The following is a 19,190-nucleotide window of genomic DNA, read 5'->3' on the forward strand; positions in this document are numbered from 1 at the left end:
CTGTGGGATTGAATTTACATGGTCTACTATCAGTGTCTCCTTTGGGTGACAGCTTTACTAAACCCTTGTATAGAGCTCCCTGTCAGCATCCACTGCAGAATTGAGGATATCGCTTTATCTGTTACTCGTGACTCCAGGGAAGTAATGATGATAAAGTTGATCGTTACTATGCCTACTGTCCTCAAGCAGACTTCTCAGCATTTCTCCAACAAGTCACAGTTCTCCAGAGTTCAGAAAGGGAGAGACAAGAAGTACCATGCTCATGACAGCAAGGGCTCTTTTTGTTGCTCCAGAGGAAACAGGTGCCCCCATGGAACAGGACACCCTACCAGGAGCGCTAAAGGAAGAAAGTGCTGAAGGTCTGGTTCAGAACGACTTGAGTCTTCCACTCCCAGCCATTCCTGTACAACTTTCATGTGTGGGTGGATGTCTACAGCACTACTGGTAAAATTAGGGAGTCCTCAAGGACAACTACATCATGAGCATCCTACGAGACAGCTACAGACAGCTGAAACAGACCCAGCACTCTTCATGCGACTAACGGGATCGGGTGGTCAGACTTGCTGACTTGGTTGGCACATTTCATTGCTTCCCCATTGCGCAGATCGATGCTCATGTTGTTGATCACTGGATTGTCTGGTCCAGACTCGATTATTTACAGACTGCTGACACATAGCTGGAATATTGCTGAGTGCGGCATAAAACTAAACTCACTCACTCACTCATGTACATCAGGGATCAGTGAGACAAACTATCTGATGCCATATCATCTCTTCTAGAGAAAGGCGCAGTCAGAAAACTAAACCTGGATCAACTAACACCAGGACTCTACTCCTCAGTTTTTCTGGTACCCAAGAAAAGCTCCAAGGAAATGTTTCAACTTATATACAACATGAAGGAGTTCAACAAGGATTATCTACTGAAGCCAGAACAGTTCAGAAAAATTGATCTACCACAACTGTGCCATCTCATTCGTCCAGTGGATTATCTGGCGGGCATAGATCTACAAGATCCCAACCTGCACATTCAAATACATCCAGACTCCAGGAAATATCTTCATTTCCTGTTCAACAGTCAGCACTACCATTGGATGGTTCTATAGTTTGGAATATCTTTGGCCGCTTGGCTATTGACTCGAGTCACCAAGCCAATAGTCACTTACCTATATCTGCGGGAACTTCGATCCCCACAAACAGAGCTATCTGCCACAAGGTTCAACAGATACCAACACTCATATCTCCAGTGCCAGATCTGTTAGTGTGGGCAACAGATGCTCTCACCATCTTGTGGGAAGGACTGAACGCTTACGTTTTCATTCAAGCTGGAGGACCAACAATGTAGATTTAAGGCTCCAGCTTTGGACTTTGAGCTTTGGAATGTCGTACTACACCTCACGAGTGATGTCTATGAGCCACACACACACGATTCGACTCGAGTCATCATGAGATTGTACATCTAGGACTGAGATGGGATTTTATTGCTAAAAATCCACTGCCTGGACAACTGGACAGACAATTCCACATCCTGGCATTATCTACAGTCCTTGGGCCACAAGATTTATCATTATGCCCAGTCAGAGCGTTGAAAATATATCTCCAATGTACTAAGAATAGGAGACAACGTTTCAAGCACCTATTCATCCAATTATCTATTGAGACACCTACGGAAGTATCCCGCAACACTATCTCAGTATGGATGAAAGTCAAAGACTAACGATTTCACAAAGGCGCTGAGTTTCACTCACCCTTTTATCACATGACTTGTTGAGACCAAGATGCTATGTGGAGTATAATGGTTGAGAGTCCATGCGCACTTCTTGACCAGGCTAGCATGAGTGATTATGACCCTGTACTTGTAATGAAGATACTTTATACATGAAGCAGGGTTGCAACTGGTCTTGATTGGAAATCTGGACATACAGGTGCATTACACACTAGCAGGATGCTAGCTGATCTATATATATTATCATGTTCCAGTTAACAAATGCTTCAAGAGAAGACATGTTCATCTGGATGTGATCCCCCCATCACACAGATAAATATTGAAAGAACAGGACTGAACTATCGCCGTTATAGTACTGGACATCGTACTTAATATGGCAGTCAGCAGAATCCAGCATTGCCTGACCCACTGTTGTTTCCATTGGATTCTGTAATCATAATAAGCATGAGTCAGGATTAGGAAAAATATGCAATTTTCCAAATAAAATTGATATTTAATACTTATCCTGACTCATGGCATCAAGCCCTCACAACCGCATGCTGAATTCACTGTAATTTCCATGTCAGGCTTATGAGATTCAGAGAGAGTGACAAGCATGGCAGGTCATGTGATCGTATTAGCAGGAACGGGAGCCTCCGGATGAGTGAGTGTATTGTATGTCTACTTCAATTAGAAGGGAACTTAAAAGGATTTCCCTATTATCGCACAGATGGAGGAGATAAGCATTGTAATCATGAGTCTGGATAAGTATAAAAAAAAAAAAATTTTATTCAGAAAATTACATGAGTGTCAAACTGATGAAAACATATTTATTTAAATATTCCACCCAAAACAATGGTAATATCTTGTCCTGTCTCTGCAAATATGCCTGTAAATGTTATTAGTTTGGTAATGGCATCCAACTATAGACTATACCTCTTTTAATCTAACATTGTCATATATGTTGTCATATTTCAGACTTTGGGTGCATGAAGTAATGAGAGTGTTCTACGATCGTCTCACTGACGATAGTGACAGATCATGGCTGTTTAAGTAAGTACTATGTTACATTTTGATTGTAATGATTGTAAACTATATATTCTGAGATAGATTTGGTCAAAGGCAGAACTGTATTACTTCCCTTCCTCTAATGAACTCTTCCAGATACTGCAATAAATGTGTTCATCATTTGTACTCAGTCACATAACATATGAAGGTTTGTTTACGCTTGGCTACTATCCAGCTATGTGAAGGGGGTCTCAATAATCTGGACAAGACAATCCAGTGATTGACGTCATGCACATTAAAAGGTAGTTTATAGTCCCATCAAAGATTTTTAGAACTTTGAAGTTTGCTTCTTTGTGAATTGTTCAAGAATCCATTTATACTTTCAATATAAGAAATTATTCTGACAATGTGTGTTTGTATTGCCAGGACTGTGGGTAGCTTGGTAAGGGAACACTTCAAAGAGAGCTTTGATGGAGTGTTTGAGCATCTCGCTAATGGAGGTGACGGTGGCAAGGTAGGTAATCTGTATTGTTGATGTTTGAGTCTAATAATGTTCTCTAGCTATACTAACATGCTTCATAAACTGCTTCCGTCATGTAACATATAACCTCGTTACTGCCTCCATCAACTGGTTCTGTGTTCCCTGAGGCTACTAAATTCTCCCATATTCTGTGTACTCTTAGACTGTGTAGCATATGGAACTACATTTTTTCTTAAATCAGCCGAATCTTTACTTGGAGTAAGTCTGCTTTTACTCCTGCTGTGTATATGTGTATGCTCTATGTAAAGTTTCTGTCAGATATGAAATATCTACATGTATTGTGCTAACTGTTGTCAAATTAACATCACTATAGATGTGAAATATTTGATTATGTAAATATTGAACAAGAATTTAATCTTATTCAAAAATTGCAAATACAAGATTGACATTGAGATGACTCATCAATTTAATTGTAAAACAAATAATTAAATATGTGTCTTTTATGTTGAAAGCTCATTAGCAATTGAAAGGATTAGGTGGTTAAACAAGACTTAACTGTAACAACTCTTGGGGCAACATGTTCCTTGTGACACTCTAGCAGAATCTTTGTAGTCTGGTAACTGTTGCTGATAGTGTGTTCCCTGCTGTAACTCTGTAACATATTTTCTGTTACAGGAAGAGGTATTTGTCTGCTGGGTGTTTCATTCCTGTTTCTGTCCTGTTTGTTTCTCCCTCCTTAACCTTGCATGTTGTTGAGATTTTTTTTCCAGGTTGGAAGTAATAACTCTCTCAGGATATATGATGTACTTAAGATACACATGAAAAATGTCAGCTGTAGATCACAGTAGTGAATAAACAAAATAAATGCCAACATGCTTGAAGATAGCTTGTAGATGATACATATGTTGACATGTTGGTACATTGCTGGTATGTAACAAATGTGTCAATAAGCTAGTGCATTGCATGAATTAAACACAGAGCCAACATGCTGGTACATTGCTTGGATATAACACAGGTGTTAATATGTTGGTAGATTGCTTGTATATAACACAAGTGTCAATATGCTAGTACATTGCATGAATTAAACATAAGTGTCAACATGCTGGTACTTAATGATAAAGTGCTTTTATATAACACAAGTGTCAATATGCTAATACATTGCTCGTATTTAACACAGGTATCAACATACTTGTACATTGCATGTATGTAACACAGGTCAACATGCTACAATGCCATTATAACACAGGTGTCCACATACTTGTACATTGCCCGTATTTAACACAGGGGTCCACATACTTGTACATTGCATGTATGTAACACAGGTCAACATGCTACAATGCCATTATAACACAGGTGTCCACATACTTGTACATTGCCCGTATTTAACACAGGTCAACATGCTACAATGCCATTATAACACAGGTGTCCACATACTTGTACATTGCCCGTATTTAACACAGGTATCAACATACTTGTACATTGCATGTATGTAACACAGGTCAACATGCTACAATGCCTCGATATAACACAGGTATCAACATACTTGTACATTGCATGTATGTAACACAGGTCAACATGCTACAGTGCCATTATAACACAGGTGTCCACATACTTGTACATTGCCTGTATTTAACACAGAGGTCCACATACTTGTACATTGCATGTATGTAACACAGGTCAACATGCTACAATGCCATTATAACACAGGTGTCCACATACTTGTACATTGCCCGTATTTAACACAGGTATCAACATACTTGTACATTGCATGTATGTAACACAGGTCAACATGCTACAATGCCATTATAACACAGGGGTCCACATACTTGTACATTGCATGTATGTAACACAGGTCAACATGCTACAATGCCATTATAACACAGATGTCCACATACTTGTACATTGCCCGTATTTAACACAGGGGTCCACATACTTGTACATTGCCCAAAGTTAACACAGGTGTCAACATGCTTGCACATTTCTCATATTTAAGACAGATGTCCACATACTTGAACATTTCTCGTATTTAACACACTGGTATCAACATACTTGTACATTGCATGTATGTAACACAGGTCAACATGCTACAATGCCATTATAACACAGGTGTCCACATACTTGTACATTGCCCGTATTTAACACAGGGGTCCACATACTTGTACATTGCCCAAAGTTAACACAGGTGTCAACATGCTTGCACATTTCTCATATTTAAGACAGATGTCCACATACTTGTACATTTCTCGTATTTAACACAGGTATCAACATACTTGTACACTGCATGTATGTAACACAGGTCAACATGCTACAATGCCATTATAACACAGGTGTCCACATACTTGTACATTTCTCGTATTTAACACAGGGGTCCACATACTTGTACATTGCATGTATGTAACACAGGTCAACATGCTACAATGCCATTATAACACAGGTGTCCACATACTTGTACATTACCCGTATTTAACACAGGGGTCCACATACTTGTACATTGCCCAAAGTTAACACAGGTGTCAACATGCTTGCACATTTCTCATATTTAAGACAGATGTCCACATACTTGTACATTTCTCATATTTAACACAGGTATCAACATACTTGTACACTGCATGTATGTAACACAGGTCAACATGCTACAGTGCCATTATAACACAGGTGTCCACATACTTGTACATTGCCTGTATTTAACACAGAGGTCCACATACTTGTACATTGCATGTATGTAACACAGGTCAACATGCTACAATGCCATTATAACACAGGTGTCCACATACTTGTACATTGCCCGTATTTAACACAGGTATCAACATACTTGTACATTGCATGTATGTAACACAGGTCAACATGCTACAATGCCATTATAACACAGGGGTCCACATACTTGTACATTGCATGTATGTAACACAGGTCAACATGCTACAATGCCATTATAACACAGATGTCCACATACTTGTACATTGCCCGTATTTAACACAGGGGTCCACATACTTGTACATTGCCCAAAGTTAACACAGGTGTCAACATGCTTGCACATTTCTCATATTTAAGACAGATGTCCACATACTTGAACATTTCTCGTATTTAACACACTGGTATCAACATACTTGTACATTGCATGTATGTAACACAGGTCAACATGCTACAATGCCATTATAACACAGGTGTCCACATACTTGTACATTGCCCGTATTTAACACAGGGGTCCACATACTTGTACATTGCCCAAAGTTAACACAGGTGTCAACATGCTTGCACATTTCTCATATTTAAGACAGATGTCCACATACTTGTACATTTCTCGTATTTAACACAGGTATCAACATACTTGTACACTGCATGTATGTAACACAGGTCAACATGCTACAATGCCATTATAACACAGGTGTCCACATACTTGTACATTTCTCGTATTTAACACAGGGGTCCACATACTTGTACATTGCATGTATGTAACACAGGTCAACATGCTACAATGCCATTATAACACAGGTGTCCACATACTTGTACATTACCCGTATTTAACACAGGGGTCCACATACTTGTACATTGCCCAAAGTTAACACAGGTGTCAACATGCTTGCACATTTCTCATATTTAAGACAGATGTCCACATACTTGTACATTTCTCATATTTAACACAGGTATCAACATACTTGTACACTGCATGTATGTAACACAGGTCAACATGCTACAATGCCATTATAACACAGGTGTCCACATACTTGTACATTTCTCGTATTCAACACAGGTATCAACATACTTGTACATTGCATGTATGTAACACAGGTCAACATGCTACAATGCCATTATAACACAGGTGTCCACATACTTGTACATTTCTCATATTTAAGACAGGTGTCCACATACTTGTACATTTCTCGTATTTAACACAGGTATCAACATACTTGTACACTGCCTGTATATAGCACAGGTGTCAGCATGTTTGTACATTGCCTTAAATTAATAGTGCTTTCTGTATTTGCTATAGTACATGTGAGTAAACAGTAGTTAGCTTTCGACACACTATGATTGCAATCATTTTGACAGATAGAATTCTGTTAAAACAATCAGTCATCAACATCTAGTTTTAAAATGCATGACTTTGAAGACTTTCCAGATCATTTTTTGTTTATTGATATTTGAGTCACTTTTGAGTTTTCATGTTTTTATTCATTCACAGAATATTTTTACTTTGGCTGTCTATTCTAGAGGTTTTTGTGTGCTATATAAGAGACTCCACCTGCACTAGCAGCTGAGACACATGGAACATATAGCACTAGATTAGATTTCACCTACAGTTTTTTAACTCTGAGCTGTATTTCAGGCGGTCCAAACCATCAAGCTTGCCAAAACTCTTTTCAAAAGTAAAATACAGAAAACGGCTGTGGTCGATATTTTCACAGATGATGTTCATGTAATTTGGTGTCTTTTGGTTGAGTAATTATTGTTTTCAATAATAGTACTGAATATATAAATAGTCCATAAATGTCCTAATGTTTTAAGAACTGATGATAAAATCTAATGATTCCCTTCGAAGATAAGGACTATTAGTAAGTAAATTTATATGAATCTAAACTTAAGGATTTTGACCTGAAATGTGTAAGGGTTGCTGAGAGTATGGTTGTCTACAGGTACAAGAGCAAGACCTGCGGAGTTTGATGTTTGGGGACTACATGAACCCTGATGCAGAGACGGAGGAGAGGGTGTACGAGGAGGTCAAGTCACTGGATGAGTTCTACCGAGTGGTGGAGCAGTGTCTGGAGGAGTACAACAACACCCACAAGACAAGGATGAACCTTGTCATCTTCAGGTACTCCTATTACTACTACTAATGAGGGTACTCATACAATGCAGTACTCCACACCACAAAGAGGCATGCTCAAATATGCACAAACAACACAGCATTATTACCCCAGATAGCCCAAGCTGCCTGTTAAGCACTAGAAGGTTACAGTCTGCTAGGTCAACTGAGGCAATTTTGAACTCACTTGCCAAGGGTGAGACCACCCATGTATCATGTGTTTTATTGTGGGGCTGGACTGAAGTTCTAGAAACTCTCAGGAGTCAAGCTGTCAAACACAGTCCAAGAACTTTCCACACCCAACGTTTTTTAACTTCAACTGACTTGTGACCTGAGCTCTATGCACAGGACCACGCGATACTCCCTCACAAGCAGGGGACACTCAGTAGGTGAGGGTTTGCTAATGCCACAGTTTTCTATGACAGAGTCTGAAGTAGTTTTGTCTGGGCCAGATATTCCAGTGCTTTACTTACTGATTGTTGTGTCAACAGATATGTATTGGAGCACCTGTCCCGTATCTGTCGTATTCTGCGTGTGCCGGGAGGGAATGCCCTGTTAGTAGGGGTGGGGGGCAGTGGACGGCAGTCGTTGACCAGGCTAGCCACAGCTATGGCTGGCTACAGCATCTTCCAACCTGAGATCTCCAAGAACTATGGCAAGACAGAGTGGAGGGAAGATCTGAAGGTAGGACTCATAGCACTGAAAGTGTACATTGTTCGTTTTGATATGATGGGTTTACTACCTGGTTGTTACTGTTTTATATGATGTATATGCATCTAGTTGATGAGAGTTATGGGTAGAAAAAAGTAGTGTTTTCCTTGCCTCCAGCATGTGCATGGGCATACCCCACAGAGGATACAGTTTGCCTCACCACTGTTTCATATGAATATCTCCTCAATTTGTTTTTTAAATTTATATCCAGAACAGGATTTCATGGCTTTCATGTAAGAGAAGTAGTATTCTTAGAAATTGATAGACAATGATAGCAACTGTTTGCTTAATTCCTACAGCTTTTGTACTATTTCTGTTTGTACAATGTTGATTCCACAGCTGTAATGTTAAGGTGCATTGTACCACTAGTCTTCTAATGGTTGAGGTTGACAGATGGTGATAGAATATTCTTTGGTCTAATTCCCCTTAGTATGGCTGATATGCTTAGATATCTCATCTATGAATATTGTACATGGGAGTCCCATGGGTGGGTACAACTGACACTGTTGTTGCCTGCAACAGAGCCTACTTAAGAGTGCTGGAGCCATGGGCAAGACAACAGTGTTCCTCATCACAGACACACAGATCAAGGAGGAGTCATTCCTCGAGGACATCGACAACCTTCTCAATACAGGAGAAGTGCCCAACCTCTTCCCCACAGACGAGAAGGCTGAGATCATGGAGGTGTGTTGGTTTGGATAACTTTCTGTTGACTGATGATAACTGATGGTCAGGATGGACTGGTTTCAGACAAATCAAGGAACTCATCCACCCTAAAAACAGTTCTTTTCTCCACAGCATATGACTAAGTGCACTTGAACAGGGATACCTCTGGATGTGTTGAGTTATATAAATATCCAACCTATTATTATATAATTATGCATAACATACCTCTTAAAATGTTGGCGACATTTTCTGTCTGTAGGTTGTGCGGCCATTTGCTCAAGCTGGAGACAAAAATGCTGACTTCAGTCCCCTGGCCTTGTTTGCCTTCTTCGTGAACCGCTGTAAAGAGAACCTTCACATCATGATCGCCTTCAGCCCCATCGGTGATGCCTTCCGCAACAGACTGAGGCAATTCCCTTCTTTAATCAACTGCTGCACAATCGACTGGTTCCAGGTGAGTACTGTCAAAGTGATTGTTATTCCTGATAGTTTGTGGTGTTTCTTTGTATTAAAAGAATGTGTTGAAATATCGTTCCTCCTGCTTGGAGTGTACTTTGGGCAGAGAGTGGTGAGTATTGTGAGGTTATAGGTGTTTAAACATATTTCTTGTGTTGTAGCCATGGCCAGAGGATGCCTTGGAGAGAGTGGCCAACAAATTCCTGGAAGATGCGGAGATTGAGGACCAGCAGAAGTCCGACTCTGTCTACATCTGCAAATACTTCCACCAGAGTGTGCGGGAACTCTCAGAAAAGTGAGTCAAGGGGAAATGTTCCCAGTATAGTTAGTACAACATCAGTTGGTTTGATTTGTTATCTGAAGAAGGCTATCTATTTCCCATAATGGACATAAGGTATACACACTGGATGCTTTATCTCCAGATTCCTGGATGAGCAGGGCCGACACAACTACGTGACACCGACCTCCTACCTGGAGCTCATCTACTCCTTCAAACTGCTGCTGGGCAAGAAGCAAGATGAGACGATGAAGGCCAAGAAGCGATATGTTGTTGGTCTAGAGAAGTTGGCCTTTGCTGCATCTCAGGTTAGTTTACAAGCTTTCCTTTAATCAAAAGTCTTCAAAATACTTCAAGAATATAACAGATAAACAAAGATGTGTGAATCTGTGCAAGTTTAAGCAAATGCTCAAGTCAAGAATGTGTAAGCACCTTATTCTAGGATTGGACACTGATAACATATTCTCTTCAGGAAATCATGGACTCTTAGGAATCCATCCCATACCTATCCTTGCGAGTTTCACAAAAGTGAAGACATCTCCAGCTTTCCACCAACATTTATTGTACAAGTCAGCATGCTACAGAAGTCACTTGAGATTTGGCAGTGGTTATAGACTCCACTTGACTTTGTATTGTCTTTCTCATCCAGGTGGCCACGATGCAGAAGGAACTGGAGGAATTACAACCACAGCTGGTTAAAAGCTCTGAAGAGAATGAGAAAATGATTGTAGTTATTGAGAAGGAGTCGAAGGAGGTAGAGGTGACAAGTCAGACAGTGAAGGCTGATGAGGCAGTGGCTAATGAGCAGGCAGCAGCAGCCCAGGCTCTAAAAGATGAATGTGAGGCTGACCTGGCTGAGGCTCTCCCTGCCCTGGAGGCTGCCCTGGCTGCTCTGGACACTCTCAAGGTGGGTATGTGGAGACTGCATAGCTACATCAAACTGACAGCAGAGTGTTGTGATGTAAGCTGTCTCAATAGGTGTTTCATGTATGGTTTATCACTTCTTGGCTGATGGGTAGCCTCGTGGTTAAAGTGTTCACTTGTCACACTGAAGGATTAGGTTTGATTCCCCACGTGGGAACAATGTGTGAAGCCCATTTTCTTTGTCCCCCATCATGATATTGCATGAATATTGCTAAAAATGGAGTGAAACCCAACTCACTCACTCACCTGCTCATTATTTCAATTTCAGTCATCTGAAATTACAATTGTGAAGTCCATGAAGAACCCTCCCAATGGAGTGAAGGTTGTGATGGCAGCTGTGTGTATCATGAAAGACATCAAGCCCGACAAAATCAATGACCCAGACAAGCCAGGACAGAAGGTAATACATTACATGCTGTAAACCTAGATACAGTAATACGTACATGTGTATGTGTCCTGTTACCAACTTTACAATTTGCCGTATGTGACAGCCAGAGTTCATGCATCTGTCACCTCTCATGTTATCTCATGTTATCTGTCACAGATCATGGACTACTGGGGGCCGTCCAAAAAGCTGCTGAATGATATGAACTTCCTCAACATGCTGAAAGTGTATGACAAGGACAACATTGCTGTGAGTATCTTTTCTTCCAAAATGGGAGCATTTTGATAGTCAGATGGTAAAAGAATCTGTTCATCGCTCTGAAGAACCATTTGATTTCCTACATGGGTATATTGTATGAGATCCATTTCCATTTCCAATGTTTTCCAAGAGGATATAGCTGCAATCTTTCAGAATCTTATTTCAAAATGGAATTTTTGATGGTGTCTTAAGAGCTATTCTTCAAGATATATTTGTAGACTGTATCACTTACAACTTATTCATTGTCAAAATTTTCACAGCCTCACATCATGCAGAAAATCAGGAAGGAGTATATCGGTAACCCAGATTTTGACCCTGCCAAGGTCGCCAATGCTTCATCTGCTGCTGAGGGTCTGTGCAAGTGGATCCTGGCCATGGAGATCTATGACCGAGTTGCCAAAGTTGTGGCACCAAAGAAAGCCAAGCTGGCAGAAGCTGAAGATGAACTGAAAAAGACCATGGACTTGTTGAATGAGAAGAGGGCAGAACTTGCGGCTGTGGAGAAGCGCTTGGCCGACCTGAAATCCACGTTCCAGGAAATGACAGAGAAGAAGGAGAGGCTGTCTGCCCAGGTTGACCTATGTGGGAAGAAGTTAGTCAGGGCTGAGAAGTTAATTGGAGGACTGGGTGGTGAGAAGGACAGATGGACAGTGGCTGCCAACAACCTGCAACAGATTTACAACAACCTGCTGGGCGATGTCCTCATTTCTGCTGGAGTCATTGCCTACCTTGGTCCTTTCACGTCTGCATTTAGGGAGTCCTGCACAGCTAACTGGGTCAAAATATGTACCGTGAGTAGTCATGCTTTTCTGCTCCTTCATCATGCTTTAACAGATTTTCTACAACATGTTAGTTTCAGCTTAATTCAAATTTGAGTAAATTTGTTTAACCAACACCAGTGTTTAATCAGGAACAGGAAAAGCTTTGTCAGAAGAACTAGTGCTTGTCTGATTTGTACATTTTCTGCTTTGTCAAATTCAGGTTTAATTTGTGAACTTGTTCTGGTCTTGACAGGAGAAAAAGATTCCATGTTCAATGGACTTCTCCCTCAGTAAGACTCTTGGGGAACCCATTAAGATCCAAGCCTGGAACATTGCTGGCCTTCCTAAAGATAGCTTTTCCATAGACAATGGTGTCATTGTGGCCAACTCAAGGAGATGGTGAGTTAGACTCCATATGGAGTCTTTACCTATTTGCCCCCAAACCCTGTCTGGAACCTTGTCTAAAACCCTGTGTAATAAGTTTCTGTTGAGCGATCTTCAGCAATCATGTTTGTTGTAAGAGGCGACATTGTAACTAGGTTGATTCATGTCATCATGTCTAAGTTGCCCAGATTGATGCTCACAGCACTGATCAGTGGATCGTCTTTTCCAGACTCAATTATTTACAGACCACCATCATATAGCTGGAAAATTGTGTAAGTGTGATATTAATCAACAAACAAAACACAATCAGTGAAGAACATTCTTACTGTTTATTCACACCGTTATATTGCTGTAAAACTGAACTGACTCACTTTCTGCTGTATTGCAGGCCATTGATGATTGACCCTCAAGGTCAGGCCAACAAGTGGGTGAAGAACTCAGAGAAGGACAGCAACCTGTCCATCATCAAACTGACTGATGCTGACTACATGAGGACACTGGAGAACTGCATCTCCTTTGGGAACCCCTTGCTGCTGGAGAATGTTGCAGAAGAGCTGGATCCATCCCTGGAGCCCCTGCTGCTAAAACAGACATTCAAACAAGGTCAGTCCTTGTTACGGTCTCTCACATGTATTTCTTTTTCTCCAAGTACTAATTAAGTTGTATTTCTGGTACATGTTCATAATGATTATTTCATGTTTTGTAAGTTTCAGAGATGCTTTATACATGTTAAATATGCAGGTAATGATTTCGAGTAGGAAGCCTGTTCCTATATACAGTGAAACCTTGTGAACTAGCAGCACTTTGGCCATTTGGTTTGCAGTCAGTGCTGTTTGAAGGTCACTGGATATACAGTGACAGAATGTAAATGACCAGTGACCAATGCAGGCAGTGGGGTTGCCCAGGAGTTAAAGTGTTCACTCGTCATGCCAAAAAACCAGTTTCGAGTCCTTGTTTTAGGTACATCTTTGGTCTTACACTACTGTAATATTGCTGGAATATTGCTGAAAGGGATGTAAAACCCAACTAACTCACTCACTCAGATAGTGTTGAGTAATTAGCTTGACTATGTCCTGTGGTTTATGTTTAATTCTGTAGCAATGGTTTCAGACATTGAACCATAAACTTTGGTTATATCAACACATCTTGATTTATATGGTTTCACTGTATAATATTTAGGGATGAATTTGTTATCATTTCAATTATTAATATACCTGTGAATTTTTTTTTCTGAAACCAGTGTCAGGTATGAAGTTATCAGATTATGTTAATAAATATATGAGCTTTTTCCTTTCTGTGATCTTCTCTCCTGATCTGTTATTTCTGTATTTGGTAACCCATAGTAGACGATGCGGGTAAGACCATTAGCATACCATGTCTATATCTTGTACTTCACCCTGTACTCCACTCACAGACTGCTATATACAGTATACATAGATAGATCTTAGTATTTATACTTAGCTGACAATTATTGCTTCTTTTATATCAAGATTTCTCTCAATCTAACCAACATCACTCTGCTTTTTAGTCAGATAGATCTGTAAATGTTCTTGGGGTGATAGGTATCCAGTACTCATGTCTGTTGTCCGATCCAGAAAGTGTGGTTTGGGTGACTGCACACTGACAGTGTGTTATCACATGGTCTGGGGGTGTGACTGGAGTCAGCCCATTGTGATACAGCTGTAGTAATGCTGCCTGTATGACAGACTGTAGTGCAATGGATTGTCATATCTTGTCAGCCCATTGTGATACAGCTGTAGTAATGCTGCCTGTATGACAGACTGTAGTGCAATGGATTGTCATATCTTGAGGCAAGGAACATGGATTCATTTCATTTTGTATCTTATATTCTCTATCAGATGATTATATAGATGAAAGTTTGATGTATTCCTAGTAGGAGACATTTTCATCTTTCATAGATCAACCTGAGCGGTCAAACAAGATTAAATTACATCATTTGATAAATATAATGAAACTGAAAGGTATGGATGATTGTCTAGCTCCATGCTAATGCACTGTTGTAAGTTCCACTTGTAGAGAGGCGGATCCAGGATTTTATATACAATGAGTGCAGCGAAAATGGGTTTTCCCTAGTGAGAAAAGTGGATGCACACACCTGTCTGGATCCGCCCATGCTTGTATGAGATTTGCATACTGCTCTAGACAGCACCCTGTGATACAGGTCCATGCAGTGTTATATAGAAAGCATGGACATGTGCTATATCTGGTGTAACTAAATAGGTAGATGTCAGAGGTCTGTGTGTATGTAATGTCAGCTAGCATGGGGATGTGCTATATCTGGTGTAACTAAATAGGTAGAGGTTGGTGGTCTGTGTGTATGTAATGTCAGCTAGCATGGGGATGTGCTATATCTGGTGTTACTAAATAGGTAGAGGTTGGTGGTCTGTGTGTATGTAATGTCAGCTAGCATGGGGATGTGCTTTATCTGGTGTAACTAAATAGGTAGAGTTCACAGGTCTATGTGTATGTAATGTCAGCTAGCATGGAGATGTGCTATATCTGGTGTAACTAAATAGGTAGAGGTCAGTGGTCTGTGTGTAATGTCAGCTAGCATTGGGATGTGCTATATCTGGTGTAACTAAATAGGTAGAGGTTGGTGGTCTGTGTGTATGTAATGTCAGCTAGCATGGAGATGTGCTTTATCTGGTGTAACTAAATAGGTAGAGGTCAGTGGTCTGTGTGTAATGTCAGCTAGCATGGACATGTGCTATATTTGGTGTAACTGAACAGGTAGAGGTCAGTGGTCTGTGTGTAATGTCAGCTAGCATGGACATGTGCTATATTTGGTGTAACTGAACAGGTAGAGGTCAGTGGTCTGTGTGTATGTAATGTCAGCTAGCATGGAGATGTGCTATATCTGGTGTTACTAAATAGGTAGAGGTCGGTGGTCTGTGTGTATGTAATGTCAGCTAGCATGGGGATGTGCTTTATCTGGTGTAACTAAATAGGTAGAGTTCACAGGTCTATGTGTATGTAATGTCAGCTAGCATGGAGATGTGCTATATCTGGTGTAACTAAATAGGTAGAGGTCAGTGGTCTGTGTGTAATGTCAGCTAGCATGGAGATGTGCTTTATCTGGTGTTACTAAATAGGTAGAGGTCGGTGGTCTGTGTGTATGTAATGTCAGCTGGCATGGAGATGTGCTTTATCTGGTGTAACTAAATAGGTAGAGGTTGGTGGTCTGTGTGTATGTAATGTCAGCTAGCATGGGGATGTGCTTTATCTGGTGTAACTAAATAGGTAGAGGTCAGTGGTCTGTGTGTAATGTCAGCTAGCATGGAGATGTGCTATATCTGGTGTAACTAAATAGGTAGAGGTCAGTGGTCTGTGTGTAATGTCAGCTAGCATGGAGATGTGCTATATCTGGTGTAACTAAATAGGTAGAGGTCAGTGGTCTGTGTGTAATGTCAGTGAGCATGGAGATGTGCAATATTTGGTGTAACTGAACAGGTAGAGGTCAGTGGTCTGTGTGTATGTAATGTCAGCTAGCATGGAGATGTGCTTTATCTGGTGTAACTAAATAGGTAGAGGTTGGTGGTCTGTGTGTATGTAATGTCAGCTAGCATGGAGATGTGCTTTATCTGGTTTAACTAAATAGGTAGAGGTCAGTGGTCTGTGTGTAATGTCAGCTAGCATGGAGATGTGCTATATCTGGTGTTACTAAATAGGTAGAGGTCAGTGGTCTGTGTGTAATGTCAGCTAGCATGGAGATGTGCTATATCTGGTGTAACTAAATAAGTAGAGGTCAGTGGTCTGTGTGTAATGTCAGTGAGCATGGACATGTGCCATATTTGGTGTAACTGAACAGGTAGAGGTCAGTGGTCTGTGTGTAATGTCAGTGAGCATGGAGATGTGCAATATTTGGTGTAACTGAACAGGTAGAGGTCAGTGGTCTGTGTGTATGTAATGTCAGCTAGCATGGAGATGTGCTTTATCTGGTGTAACTAAATAGGTAGAGGTTGGTGGTCTGTGTGTATGTAATGTCAGCTAGCATGGGGATGTGCTTTATCTGGTGTTACTAAATAGGTAGAGGTCAGTGGTCTGTGTGTAATGTCAGCTAGCATGGAGATGTGCTATATCTGGTGTTACTAAATAGGTAGAGGTCAGTGGTCTGTGTGTAATGTCAGCTAGCATGGACATGTGCTATATCTGGTGTTACTAAATAGGTAGAGGTCAGAGGTCTATGTGTATGTAATGTCAGCTAGCATGGAGATGTGCTATATCTGGTGTAACTAAATAGGTAGAGGTCAGTGGTCTGTGTGTAATGTCAGCTAGCATGGACATGTGCCATATTTGGTGTAACTGAACAGGTAGAGGTCAGTGGTCTGTGTGTAATGTCAGCAAGCATGGACATGTGCTATATCTGGTGTTACTAAATAGGTAGAGGTTGGTGGTCTGTGTGTATGTAATGTCAGCTAGCATGGGGATGTGCTTTATCTGGTTTAACTAAATAGGTAGAGGTCAGTGGTCTGTGTGTAATGTCAGCTAGCATGGAGATGTGCCATATCTGGTGTAACTATATAGGTAGAGGTCAGTGGTCTGTGTGTATGTAATGTCAGCTAGCATGGGGATGTGCTTTATCTGGTTTAACTAAATAGGTAGAGGTCAGTGGTCTGTGTGTAATGTCAGCTAGCATGGACATGTGCCATATTTGGTGTAACTGAACAGGTAGAGGTCAGTGGTCTGTGTGTAATGTCAGCTAGCATGGACATGTGCCATATTTGGTGTAACTGAACAGGTAGAGGTCAGTGGTCTGTGTGTAATGTCAGCTAGCATGGACATGTGCTATATCTGGTGTAACTGAATAGGTAGAGGTCGGAGGTGTATGTGTATGTAATGTCAGCTAGCATGGAGATATATCTGGTGTAACTAAATAGCCAGCATGAAGACTTGTGGAGACATTTATTGCTGTAAAGTCATCTTAGCTGCAAGACACAAGAACATGCTTTCTAATAATGATAGTCAGCACAGGATATAGAGATAGTTAGCTCCATGCATGATCATTGATGATACATGTAGATATATATAGTAACAATATAATCTTTATTAATCATGTTCTGATATTGTGATAACTAAGAGTATCTTTCAAGCAAAGGATGAGGTATCGTAGAGTGCATATCTGGCTACACATGGTCAAAAAATTCTACAAATGATCATGATATGTAAGAAACGATTTGAACTGAGATCTGAAATTGCTTTATTTTTTTGTGTTTGTGAAGTACAGGAAAGATTATTATGTCAGTCAGTACTTGTTTGATAACATAATTTACTTTTCCAATGAGCCACAAGAACTTTCAATGTACCTCATCCTTATGTCAATATTTTGTGTTATGTATTATGTATGTTTGATATTCAGTTAAATTTGTCATGTAAAAGCCAGTGTAAAACTCTTTCTACTTTGTCCAGTGTCAATGTCAGCCATACCATTCTGTTGTGTAAACCTTTGTTTACTCTGTTGTGTATGTCTGTCAGTGGACAACCTAGTCTGTCCTGGCCGTGTGTCCTGGCCCTGTGTCCTGGCCCTGTGTCCTGGCCCTGTGTCCTGACCCTGGCTCCACACATGTAGCCTGTACATGTCATTGGGTTGTAACTGTTGTGCTGTATCTGAGAGAGATGTATTTGTCATGTGTGACTGTTGTTACATCGGTATACATGCATGATTCATTGATCATGTACCTTTCCCTCATGTCTATTGCAGTAGTCATGTCCCTGAATGTTTATATCACACAAACTTGAATGTCAAAGGTTTTGATGTTCAGATAGCAAAACTGAAAACTATGTGTATGTCATCATAAAGATTTTCCTTTCATTACCAGTATGAATGTGTGGTCAGTCACTGGTCTCTGTTGTATAATGATATTAACAATGGTAATGCGTAATAGACTTTTGTGTCCACAAGACTAATACACAGTCATTAATACAATATCATAGCAATGTTCATTCACCAAGAAGTAATTGAAAACATGAGTTGGTCTGGCAAACTCAAAGTGTAGAAACTTGAGTCTCCTCTGCATGTGTTTTAATGTTGATGTGTGTATTTGTCCTGTCAGTGTATTTGTTTAAATGTGTACCTATAATTCTTAATGACTCATGAAACAGTCAGTTAGACTGGACAAAGGCCAGTGAATAGGTGTGTATAATGAACTAATGGAAGCACAATGGAAAGAAATTCATATTTGTCTTTTAATTATTTTTTACTCACAAGGCCGTAGAATGACTGAGCATTTTAGTATCTTTGATGGGGAGCCAGCTGGAGAAGAGTCAGGTAGTAGAGCCTGATATTGTCACACACTGTGTTACACCGAGGTGTCTAGTGTTGCTCCTCAGCTGTGTTCAAGCAGGAGGTCATTGCTCAG

The 19,190-nt window shown here is 40.4% G+C and overlaps 1 protein-coding gene across 1 annotated transcript in view; it reads left to right on the forward strand.

The window, feature by feature from the left end:
• LOC137295692 (dynein axonemal heavy chain 12-like) overlaps positions 1–19,190 on the forward strand; it is a 100,111-nt gene that overhangs the window by 50,938 nt on the left and 29,983 nt on the right. The window contains exons 38-51 of the mRNA XM_067827176.1: positions 2,680–2,754; positions 3,136–3,223; positions 7,822–8,000; positions 8,483–8,675; positions 9,225–9,386; positions 9,628–9,822; positions 9,986–10,119; positions 10,247–10,409; positions 10,751–11,008; positions 11,294–11,425; positions 11,570–11,659; positions 11,929–12,459; positions 12,683–12,828; positions 13,202–13,416. Coding sequence (XP_067683277.1) covers positions 2,680–2,754; positions 3,136–3,223; positions 7,822–8,000; positions 8,483–8,675; positions 9,225–9,386; positions 9,628–9,822; positions 9,986–10,119; positions 10,247–10,409; positions 10,751–11,008; positions 11,294–11,425; positions 11,570–11,659; positions 11,929–12,459; positions 12,683–12,828; positions 13,202–13,416 — 2,561 coding nt within the window. The remainder of the gene's footprint in view (positions 1–2,679; positions 2,755–3,135; positions 3,224–7,821; positions 8,001–8,482; positions 8,676–9,224; positions 9,387–9,627; positions 9,823–9,985; positions 10,120–10,246; positions 10,410–10,750; positions 11,009–11,293; positions 11,426–11,569; positions 11,660–11,928; positions 12,460–12,682; positions 12,829–13,201; positions 13,417–19,190) is intronic.

Source organism: Haliotis asinina, chromosome 9, assembly GCF_037392515.1.
Source record: "Haliotis asinina isolate JCU_RB_2024 chromosome 9, JCU_Hal_asi_v2, whole genome shotgun sequence".
NCBI classification, from domain to species: Eukaryota; Metazoa; Mollusca; class Gastropoda; order Lepetellida; family Haliotidae; genus Haliotis; species Haliotis asinina.